Source organism: Salminus brasiliensis, chromosome 1 (assembly GCF_030463535.1).
Source record: "Salminus brasiliensis chromosome 1, fSalBra1.hap2, whole genome shotgun sequence".
Lineage (NCBI taxonomy): Eukaryota > Metazoa > Chordata > Actinopteri > Characiformes > Bryconidae > Salminus > Salminus brasiliensis.
The window spans coordinates 71,953,225-71,965,345 of record NC_132878.1 but is presented as its reverse complement, the minus strand read 5'-3'; the positions used below and the strand labels follow the sequence as shown (position 1 = coordinate 71,965,345).

General features: G+C 39.7%; 1 protein-coding gene across 2 annotated transcripts in view; it reads left to right on the top strand.

Moving 5' to 3' along the window:
* The first annotated feature begins 1,912 nt into the window (after positions 1–1,912).
* Positions 1,913–12,121, top strand: part of rttn (rotatin) — a 66,812-nt gene continuing 56,603 nt past the window's right edge. For both annotated transcript variants that reach the window (XM_072688577.1, XM_072688570.1), the window contains exons 1-7: positions 1,913–2,054; positions 4,714–4,901; positions 6,335–6,518; positions 7,224–7,301; positions 7,716–7,806; positions 8,866–8,980; positions 11,225–11,372. In XM_072688577.1, the coding sequence (XP_072544678.1) occupies positions 2,024–2,054; positions 4,714–4,901; positions 6,335–6,518; positions 7,224–7,301; positions 7,716–7,806; positions 8,866–8,980; positions 11,225–11,372 (835 nt within the window). In that variant the 5' untranslated portion in view covers positions 1,913–2,023. The remainder of the gene's footprint in view (positions 2,055–4,713; positions 4,902–6,334; positions 6,519–7,223; positions 7,302–7,715; positions 7,807–8,865; positions 8,981–11,224; positions 11,373–12,121) is intronic.

Genomic DNA, 12,121 nt, shown 5'->3' with positions numbered 1-12,121 from the left:
AACAATGCATCAGTAACAGCTGATGTTTGGGACACAGGTGGATCAGAAAGGTTCTGTAATTTCCCTCCTGGGATTCTGATTCTGATCAAGTCTGGTAGAGTTGAAAGGGGCTGTGGAATGATATTATGTGTTTTGCTTTGTGGTGTAAAATTAATGTGACTTTCCAGATAACATGCCCATGTGGGTCCAGTGTGATTAGCCCAACTAGGAATCAGTCATTTTTGTCCATGGGGTTACATGTTGGACACATATGGACGCCCACTAGGGTCAGTGATGGGACCAGGAGGAGTTAAACATTGACCCCATCTGGGTGGTACACTGCACATTGGGGCCTGAATGGGACCCATGTGAGATGTAAGGTGGGCTGTAATGATGACCATGTGGGAAGCCCAACTGGGTCCCAGTAACCATGTCCACCTGGAACCCACCTACTCCACATTCCATCCATGTGAGCCACATATGAGCTTGTTGGCTGGGCTTTCACTGATATGATTTAATTGGACACAGAAGTGTCCAACTGTTTCTCATCTGCTTCCACAAGCATAGAATTGTATTGTATTAACTTTGTTTGTGTGGATTTGTCTGGATTAAGCCTGCCAGTATCATTGCTTGTATCGTTTGCACTCGTTCTGTTCTCACCAAAGTTTACATTTTTATTATTAATGTGTAAGTTCTTGTGCCCCACTCTCTCTCTCTCTCTCTCTCTCTCTCTCTCTCTCTCTCTCTCTCTCGTAAAACATGCTCAAATTGTGTTTTACACATTAAAAACTGGACCATAATATTTGATGTGAGATTATTACTCTGACAAGACAGTCTGGATTGCCTGGATTATTCCAGCTAGTGGACAATAAAGCCTCGTCTGATCTCCGTATTGATCTTCAATCAGAAGAAGGCTTCTGAGTGTAAACATTCAGGCAGACTGATATTGATGTTGCAGGAGACAGTGCTGTTGTTAGTCTCTGATGGACTGATACAGTGCAAATGCCAGAGCTGTGATGTTCTTGCTAAATGGAGAATAACAGAAAGGAAGATTAGATAATAATTTACACACTTTTTTATATGCAATTTGTACCATATAGATAGATAGATAGATAGATAGATAATTCAGTTTCATTCAGTCAGTCATTGTCTTACATACATGAAAGTATGGGTGGTCTTAAAGAGGTCACTGAACTCCAGCATGGTGCTGTAATAGGATGCCACCATTGCATTGGTCAAATTTCTTCCCTAAAAAAGTCCCTAAAAGAACTGTCAGACCATTTAAAGTTACAGAGCGGGATCGCCAAGTGCTGAGGAGCATAGTGAATAAAAGTCACCAATGCTCTGCTGACTCAATACCTGAAGATATACACACACACACACACACACACACACACACACATTTTTTGTCAATTCTTAACAAATAAAACTCAGACGCCCCTATTTTTACTGGTGGTTCTGAATAGTGAATAAAATGGCTACATTTGTGTTGCAGTCATGGTGAAGCCTGGTTCCCTTCAACACCACAATAGTTGATTTTATTGGTTTCTGTACAATGAACCAATGTTTCACACCAAACCCCACCCTGGATGAGTGTCTACATCTCAACCTCTGAATTATGCAAAACAAATGGAACCATCAATGAAACTCTTTCTCTCTCCTTTAGTGTGAGCGTTTTCTTTTTTTTCACTGGAGACACGCGATGACTTTAAAGACAACAGCACTGCCCTGCAAATATTAGCATTTCCATCTCTCTTAAGGAAGCCACATTTAGACCGGCTCGTTGGAGCTATCCTTCATTACTGCTCTTGATGAATAACGCTTTTGTAGAAAACAGTGCTGAACCGCGCAGATCTGCCCGCTGTTGAACGCGGCACGGCTCCCTGAGCAGGAAATGCGCGCGCTGGCGCGGGAGTTAAAAACAAAACAAAACAAAACAAAACGGGGAGCTGCTGTTCCCGGAGAAGCGCCTTCAGCCCCAAACATGTCCTAATTTAACCACGCTTACAGCACACCTGCCCTCCACACAGCACAGAACAAGACCATGGAATTATCGTCACTTATTAAAAAGACCGGTAAGACGAGCTGCTTCCGCGGTAGCAAACGAAACGGCAGTGTTAGCTAGCTAGCTAAGTAACTACAGCATCGAGTTAGCTAGCCAACATCAGACGTCGCTGTTTTTTTTTAATGCATTTAATAGCTAGCTAATCACTGTCTTGGTAAATAACACATGTTGATTTTGCTGCTGTGGTGTAGCTATGTTTTGTTGTTGTTGTGTTTTTATGAGTAAACTGAGCCCTTGGTAATGCTAAAATGGTGTATGGTGTTGTGCAGAACTTCACATTGGAACAGCGAACAGATTTATAAGCTATCTCTAGCTAAATTAAAGTAGCTATGGACGTTTTATAAATGTTAACCTTTACGCTGGTTTCTCTAAAAAGATGTTTTAATCAACACGAACCTCTCACTTAGTCTCTTTAGTGGACAAAGCTCGCTTTTGTCGGTTGAACTGACCGTGCTGAATGAAAGTGTCCGTTAGCTTCGCCTGTTGCTTAGCTACGTGCAGTTGTAGGCTGCGTTCCAATATCGACAGCTAGCTACCGTTAGCGTGCACTTGCGCTCTAATCTGGAACGAGACCAGGGGTTTGTGCACTGGGGTTCTGTCCCAAAGCCCACACTTGCAGCCTGTGGTGTGCTACATAGTTAGCTAATGTAAAATTGGAGATAATTCCAAGTCATTTAGAGCAATTTTACTGGTCTATTCATTCAGAATTATTTACACAGTGTACAGAAGCAGCTCCAAGGAATCAAACCATGGAGAAAACTAGAAACCGACACAAATGGAGATCAGCAGCAATAAGCACTTGTTGAGATTGTGTGTAAAAAATAAATAAATAAATAAATAAAAATAAAAACTCAAAATGACAGTTAAGTAGTAGTTAGGTTAGTAGGATATACTTTAATGCAACATTGAAAAGGATGCTTTTAGGGTATGTTAGATGTAGACACCAGTTCATACTAGCTACTTGTTCTAGACTGATGTAAGCCTTATAGTTATACACTAGAGCTAGAGTAGGTTGCAGATCATGGATAAGCACTGGCTAATGTGATCTAATTAACACTATCTGTGTGTTTCAGTTAGAACTCGTGTTTAGTATCCACATGCAGAGGGTTTCAGTTCTAGAGCACTACAAGTACACACTAGTGAAGTGCACATTATTTGAAAAGTAGCTGCTAGAGTACCGCACTCTACTGTTTTCTGGCTGATCCTCCGTAATAACATAGTATGCAGATTCTATTTGCACTACCCCACTTCCCACCACAGTCTAAGTCTGTCTGATTTATTTATTGCACCCTGCCTGCTACACTTTCTTGTCTGCACCCTGTGTCTCGTCTGCATTGTGTTGTACTGTCTGTCTGCACTTGTGTGTTTCTGTCTGGACTGTGTTGTGTTTTGCACCATGGTCCTGGAGGAACTGTATTTAGTTGAAATGACACAATAATAATGCTGCGCTCCGTTTGTCTCTGAAATCGGATATCAGAGCTGGAAATAACGTCATGCCAAAGTTGGTGGCGTTTCAGTTAAACATTCTGATAATTGAACGCTATTTCAAAACCTCTAAAACCAATAGTTTGCCTACGACGTCCAAGTTTACCACAACTTGTTTGACAATCTTTTACCTGTGTTTTATAGCGAATCTAACCAAAATATCTTCCAGGTTAGCACTGTTAATGATCTCAGTTAATAATAACACAGTAATATACAGTGTTTTGTGCTCCCAAACGTCATGGAAACTAGGGATGCACGATCCGATATTAGGATCGGGTATCTGTCTCAATATTAATAAAATTAGCTGGATCGGCTATCGGATAATTAGGCAGATCCGTGGAACCGATCCTTTCTCTTTAATTTGGAGGTGTGAGACTGCACTAAATGTAAAAATAAATAAATGACAAATGGCAATTTAGTACATTTATATGTGTTCACTTGTTATATCATATAAAGTAATGTTGAAGTCAATCCTGGTGCGTTAAGTCTCTCCCACATGCTGAGGTATGTGGTTTATTAATTCAGCAATGGTATCGGACTGGTATTGACCGGTATGCAAAGTTTATGTATCGTATCGGAACTGAAAAAGCCGGATCGGTGCATCTCTAATAGACAGAGAGAGAGATAGAGAGATGGAGAGAGAGAGACAGAGAGAGAAAGTTGGACAGTACTGTGTGTAAGACTGAGTTAATGAGACACAAATAGATAGAAGTGTTAACAAACTGTATAATACTTCTGCTTTTATTGCTGTTGATTTTGAACTCACATTACACTTTGTTGGAGAGGCTCTCCCGACTTTCAGAGTAGGTAAAAGCAGTGGAAATTTCCTACCTGGAACTCAGAAATTCAGAGATGCAAACGCAGCATAAGTCCACAAGTCAGGATGCAGCTATACACTAGCTAGAACAGAGTATACATAACGATTCTTTCATGATGAGCTTTTTACTTGATTACAGAATAGTAACTTTTTTATCTTAGCTACAGAGCTAAACTAGCTAGGAAATGGATTATTATGTTTAAAAATAATATTCATATTGCATATGTTTTGTTCAGAAACAGTGCAGGTAATTGTTAATGGTCTCTAGTTAACATTTTAACTTGACTGATTACATGCTTGTAGTATTTTGACAAAGTGGCACCTAGAGTAGTTTTAACGTTGCATGTTGTTGCTTTGTTTCTCACAGCGCACTCTTTAGTGGAGATCAGAGTACGGGCCTTGAAAAACATCAGATCGAAGCTGGACCATGGACTCCTCTCTCCTCCTGATCTTGTCCAGGAGCGGGCGCTCTTCGTCAACCTTCTGGAGTGGTTTAATTTTCCAGAGGTGCCGATGCAAGAGGAGGTCCTGGAGCTGCTTAGCACCTTGTCCACGGTAGAGTGATGAGCACAGTGCCTGTCAGTGTATTAAAACCATTCTGAAATCAAATCAGATCAGATCACTTGAACGACTGAATTTTTGCTTTATCTACAGCTGAAAAATAGAAGAGCTAAATCAACAACAAATCAAATATTTGCCAAAAACGTCATCATGTCTTATGTCTTTTAGGCTGGACTGCCTTTAAATAGTGTCTTTTCTTTGCCAGTTTGCTTGTCAGAGCTCTTAAATGTCAGCCTGTCTGATTCAGCACAGTAAAAAATCTCAGCAAAGACTGTGGAAACCCCTATGTGAGCATGTATGAGCAATACGGGTGAAATTCCTGTTTTTTCTTTAGATCAAGATTCAATCCAGTTTTAATGTTTTGGTTTTACTGACCAAAGTCCTTTTACAAAGTCCTTTAAAAGCATTGCATAAACTATGTACTGGAGACTAGGAATCCTTCCGTAAAATAATTGTCGGCCCATACTATTGGTGGGGGGGGGGGCACAAGTAGCACAGATGGTTCTACGTTTACGTGACATCTCAACTGACGTTATTTTAATGTGTTATAAAAATTAAATGTTAAATAAAAAAAATCAGCAAGCTGATTGGCTATTTTTGTTGAAAGGCGGGACTTTATTCATAAACAACTACATCAACCAGTGGCCAGTCTCCTCATTTATAAGGTCTCTGATTGAGAAAAAAAGCTGGTTAGCATTAGCTTAGTTAGCAGGATAAAAATCTGCTCACCACACAGCAAAATCAAGTCATGACTGACTGAAAGCCTTCGTATAAACGTGGAGATGATTATGACTCAGATCGAGCAGAAAGCTGCATTTAACGTTTTTGCTTAGCGCTTGCTAGCTCAGCTACAGATCCACAGAGTATTAGACAGTCCAGTGCATCTGCTGTTGACTAACCCCTGAGCTACCAACAGGAGTGTAGGTAGTCTTGAGTCTGAGAGAGTGAAGTCGAGGGACTGGTGCTGGGAGCAACAGAAAAGCGAAATAAGACCATTGCAGCCGTGGTTGGACTCATGATCAGCTATCTAGTCTTAGATAAGTTGGCTTGCAGGCTAAACACAGACTGTGTTCCAGCTAATTGAGTATCAGATCGTGTAAGTTTAAAGGATAATACCTCAAACCTGTTTTCAGGCACATTGTAGGAGACCGACTCATCCAGATTTGCTGGAGAGCCCCCCCAAGTTTGTCACTACACTTGCAACTACTAATTAAAAGCAGTGTTTTTTAACGTAATTTTGGGTCGTTATCTGCAGATACTCAAGATTTCTGTATCTGCATGGGAAAAGAAATGTGGTACAGTGCCACCTCGAATTGTGAGGTTATATTTTTGCTTGTATACATATAGATTAGTTAGAGGGTGTTGCTATCTGTCCTGACAGGTTACATATTTTGATCACTGTGTAATTTGTGTCTGGTTTATTAAAGCACCCTACTGGAGCTCACATGCTGAGGGATGTTGGGGCAGTGGAGTTTCTAACGCAGCTTTCACCCAGCGTGGAACCACAGCTTCAGACCATCATCGACAGCATCTTCGACCGTCTCTTCCACCTGTCTGTCTCTCCACCCAGCACAAACTATGAAACACGGCTTCTGTCTTCTCCTGAACCTGGTATTAGCATTATATTGTTAAGTCCTTCCACTTTATTATTGTGAAATTGATGATGATAATAATAATAATAATAATAATAATAATAAACAGTACTGGTATAATAGAAGAATGCAATATGCAAATAAACCCTTTAATCAGTCACAGTGCCTTTACTGTGTGCTTTGAGAATATATAAATCAACGTATTTTGTGAGACTTGGTTTGAAGAGTGTTACATAAATAAGTTTTATTTATGTAACACTCTTTAAACCAAGTCTCACAAAATGCTTTTTAAAAACATAATATTGGAATGAAATGGAAAATAAATGAAATAAACAATCTAAAGCATAATAATACAGATAATACACAAAGTACAGAGCATTGAAACTAAATAGGTCTTAGCCCTCCTCCTACATGTGAAGAGATCATATTCACACAATCCAACAGAATCACATTTTGCAGGCCAGTCTTTCTCAGAATAGTAATTCAACAGTGCATTTTGAACATATTTCAAGGTATTTCAACTAATATAAAGCAATGTGATTACACTACAAGTATTTTGTCAGTATCAGCCATATGTGTCATTATATTGATTTCCAGAATCACTAAAAATGATGAAGCCTCTACAAGACCATTGTCTTCATAAAGAATGCTGGTGACCTATCTGATTCAGTGTGTAAAGTGGAATAAAATGTAATTCATGGCTTGACTGTTTTTCTTCTCTCAGTGGAGGAGACATCAGTCAGAGGATACTTCCAGCAAAACAAACCCAGCCAGGCAGCTGCTACACCCCCCAGAGTATCAGGTATGTCAACTCTCAAACCTCAAATTAGCTTTTGTTTAAATAGATAACGTGCCAGGAATGTGCCTTTCACCTCTTATGACTAACTTTATTTTATTTTCTGACAATGTAGCAGTATACTTTCTTTCTCTCCTGAGTTATTGCTATTTTAATCTGGCAAAGTACACGCACCGTCCACTTTATTGACCACTATTAGAAACACCTGTCTTGTACTTTCTCTCACTGACCAATTTATTAGAAATCCCCACCTTGTGCTTTCACTCACTGGCCACTTTATTAGAAACGCATATGTGCGCATAAGTGGTGTTACTGGTGGTGGCTAATAAGAGTAGTTTCTGATAAAGTGGCCAGGAAGTGTATATTATGTGTACTGTGTGGTGTGTGTGTTTTTTATTTTAATTCTTTACTGCCTTGCAGTAAACACTTCTGTTAGATGCCTGAAGTTTTCAGTGTTTCCATGGCTGACTTTGAATCCAACTGACAGGCACATATTATCATCAAATGAAGGGTGAGTTTTATTTTAAAGTCTGTTATAAATTGTATTATGTTCTTGCAAAGTAGGAATGGGTGGATCAGTTCGGAAGGACCTATACTTTCAATTCTATTATTAATTTTTTTTTTCTTTTGAGAATTGATCCTTTCCAAATACATTACAGTATGAAATTGGACAGATTAGCTGATTAGACTAATGCAAAAACGTTTAGAAATACCCAAATAGCCAAAGTGGTTTTAAAATGATTGTGGGAAATGCATGTGGGACTATACACAGTCATTATCCAGACATGTAGCAACAGGTCTGTTATCAGGTCATTTTATTCATATTATCCATAATTTCTTGTGGAACATGGTTTTATATAGGTTCATGAATGGTCACATACATTCTTAGATAAAGACTTTCTAACATGCAGTTCTGAATGAAAGTCTTAGGCAGATATATATACAGAAATACCTTTACTTAACTGTCAGTGATCAGAGTAGTCAATAGTCTGTAAAGTTAATGATCTATTGGTTAGAAGAGCAGGTTTGATTTTAGCCATACTGATTTTTCAAAAGCTTAAGATGTCTGCACTGTGCTGTATTCTTACTAATAAATGCATTTACCAGATGTTTACTGTAGAAATTCCCAAGCAAAATACAGCAACACTTTATTTGGATTGTACACCTTGGATGCTTTGAAGATTAACTTAATTTACATTCATCTATATATCTAATTCTAACCCTGACCATAACCTCGGTTCTAACATAAATCTAACCCTCACCCTGATCCTACACCTAGCCCTGGTCTTAATCCTGAACCCTACTCTTACAATACTGAGAATCAGTGAGTTTTCCCAGATTATCAATGGACAGCTAAATAATTTGAACATATGTTGATCATCTGTGGAAGTTTAAGTGTACTATTAAAAAAAATGAGGCTGTTAGAAGCATCAACATTGCCACTGATATAAGGATAATCTGATACTTAGTATCAGATTAAAACAAAAATAAAACGGTAATATCGCCCACACCCATTACTGCAATTGAGATATTGTATGACCTTTTCTTTGCTTCCAACCCTGATGTGTAGTTCCCTAAGAAGTGACAGTCAGGATTTAGTGCGGACTACCTGCGAGCTTCTGCAAGACGTGATCATGCAGGACTTTCCAGCAGAAATATTCCTCCAGCGGCCGAGCATAGTGCAAGTAAGATTTCAGTTACAATCTTATACTCAACTCTAAGCCAAAATGGTTCTATGTAGTTCTGAAAAAGCCCTTTAACAGTAGTGTTGCTGTACAGAACCAAAGAACATTTCAAAATGTTTAAAAAGGTGTAATGGTTGCATTGCCTTTAATAAAGAACCACGTTTTACAGCGTGTGATTAGAGTTAAATATGCTGTTTGTGTTATCATGTAATATTCTGTAGTGCAGCATTGTATTCCTTAAGCTTGTCAGTTTGACAGTCAGTTTTTATATTGCTTATGTTTTGTTTCTCTATTTATTAAGTATAATACCCAGCATACATTATGAAGATGCACCGTATATACAGTGCTCAGCCAGTCTTGACTAGTTAGCCTGACTTCTCATCCTACTACCCTCACACATGCTGAATAAAATCTGGTATATATATATGGGAGCTTGTGTTAAATATGTTGGATCATATATAAATATTACAATCTGATCTTATCAAACCTTCAGAAAAATTCAGCACATGAAGCTTAAACTGATTTATTCATTAAAAATGTTAGCCTGGTTAAACATTCTATACTGTGCTCTTCTCACTGCTGTTAGAGCAGATATTCTTTGCCTGTTTAACTCCTAATTTCTGTTTCGTCCGTTATTGCAAGCTCTAGCCATTGACATTACGATTCTATACGTTGCAATGTATTGCGATACTAGAGATTTATTGTTTTTTCTAATATTTTATGAAAGCTGTCATTGTATAAATGTACCATCAAATGCGTAGAACCAAAGTGAAAGAAAAATTGACTGCGGTCAGAGACAGAGTACAAGCCCTGACCACTATGTAAACTGTTAAATAATAATCAATAATGTTTTTTGAGAATCAGTACAGCATTGCAATACATATTGTAAAAATATTGCTATTTCTTTGTTGTAACAATGCTTCCTGGCAATAAATCTTATACCGTTGGAAAGCCTGTTTATTTCCCCTTTAAATGGTGCCACATTAAGAAACATGCATTTGTGGGATGAGCAGTAAAGCTGAGTAGGTGGGTTGCACCCATTAAAAATGTGTCATATCTTCTCTGCCATTGCCAAACAGCTTATTTTGTTGTTGCTGTTGAGACTTCTGGTATCCCTGATTGGCAGCACCTGTGAGCATGGGTCTGCTACAGTGGTCAGTAGGTGTCTGCTCCAATAATCTGCATGCCACATTTGACTGATCTGAATAAGGCCCATGCGACAGGGCAACTTCAAGCAAGTTCCATATAACAGGAGACAAGCCGCAAAGTGGGCATCCCAAAAACACGACACCCCAAGAAGATCATTTCCTCTTTCTACAGATTTGCAGTCAAGGTTTGCAGGACGATATGGGCGATGGCTCTCTGCCCAAATCTGCCAATCTCTGGTCTTATCGGGCTGCCAGCAGTCCTGACCTCAACCCCAACGAACACTTGTGGCATCAGCTTGGGTGTGCTGTTGTGACCAACACAACCACATTGGCAGACTTGCGACAAATGCTGGTTGCAGCAGTGTGTGATCAGCATGAGGAGGAGGTGCCAGGCTGTTATGGTTGTGTATGGTTCTTCAACAGGCTACTTAGGCTACTTAACAAAAACATTTGTTAAATGTATAAATTGATAAATTGCCAATATGTTTTGTTTCTTCAAACTTCAATCATCCAGTCCACCGAACTCCAAACGAGTCAATGGCAGAATAAGCTGTTTGGCATTGGCAGAGAGGATTTGGCAAATTTTTCATGGGCGCAACCCACATACTTCACTGTGCTGCTCATCCCACAAATGCATGTTCCTTACAAATGTGGCACAATTTAAAAGGGAAATTAACAGGCTTTCCAACGGTATATGTTTAATGCCAGAAAGCATTGTTACAGCAAAGCTGTGTTGCTGTGTTTACAAACGTATTTATACGTATAAGACATGCAACAATAGTTACATTGTGCATTTTGGCCAAAGTGCTAGTTTAAATCTACATGAGATCAATTCATCAAGTTCTATTAAAAATGTGAGTTGTTACAAATGACATTTACCTCAATATTAGGTGGCCTTTTATTTAGTACATGATCTAATCCACATCTATTGTTTCCCTCGAAATGGAACTGGCCATATTACTCCGTTGGATGGTTCGCATAGCCATCTGTGCTGGATTATTAAACTGGCCCTACATGATGCCCAGCATGCTAGCCATGCTTTTGCTTGTCCTCTGTGTCTGCTTTTGCTTATTTTCCCCCCCCCGTTTCCTTCCAGAATCTTCTACTGCTGCTGAACGTGAGCAGTGAAAGTGACTCCAGCTCTCTGCCGCTCCGGGCGCTGGCCTGCCTGCAGCAGTTCTGCAGGAACCTGAGGAGCCGACTGCGTTTCCACAGAGATCCCAGCTTCTGCTCAGCCAAGCACGGTACCACCCCCCCCCACACACACACACCCCACACACACATACACATACACAAACCCCCGTGGCCCACCGAGAGCACACTCACCACTCAGCAAACATCTCAGCTCTCCACAACTCTATAACCCTCCTCTGACTCTGAATCTCCGTTTGTGTAGATTTCTTTGCTTTCGCTTCACACATACAACATGCGCTAAATAGCCAAAGGTTTCTAGACCACCTTTTCAATCAATGAGTTTAGATACATTGCTGACCTATATGATCAGCTGCACACACATAGCTTGTATAATCTCTACAGAGAAGCATTGCCCAATTCAATGGGGCCCTCTGGAACATGTTAAACATTAGCTGGAGGCCTAGAACTGTGAAGCTGTGGAACATTGGAGTGGTGGAGCTCCATCCAATACCTTTAAGAGGAGTTGGAGTGGCAAAACTAAACATCCAACATCATTGCCTGACCTCCCAGAATTTGTACCTGACCAACAAATCCTCACAGCTGTAGAGATCTTTATCACGGTCACTGCCTTGTTAAGTCCAGCTCTAAAAAGTACCATTATCAAACTTTTGCTTGTATCATTTAACAGGGTGCTCACTGGTTTTCAACCTACCTCACTGGACTTTAGCACAGCCAACAGGATGGCAATTAACATGTCTGAAAATCCCTCAAAATGGGCAAAAGGCTAGTTTGTCTTGGCTGAAGTGCATTGCGTAAAAGGTCAGTGTGAAAAGCAATGGTATTCAGATGGCAGAGCGTA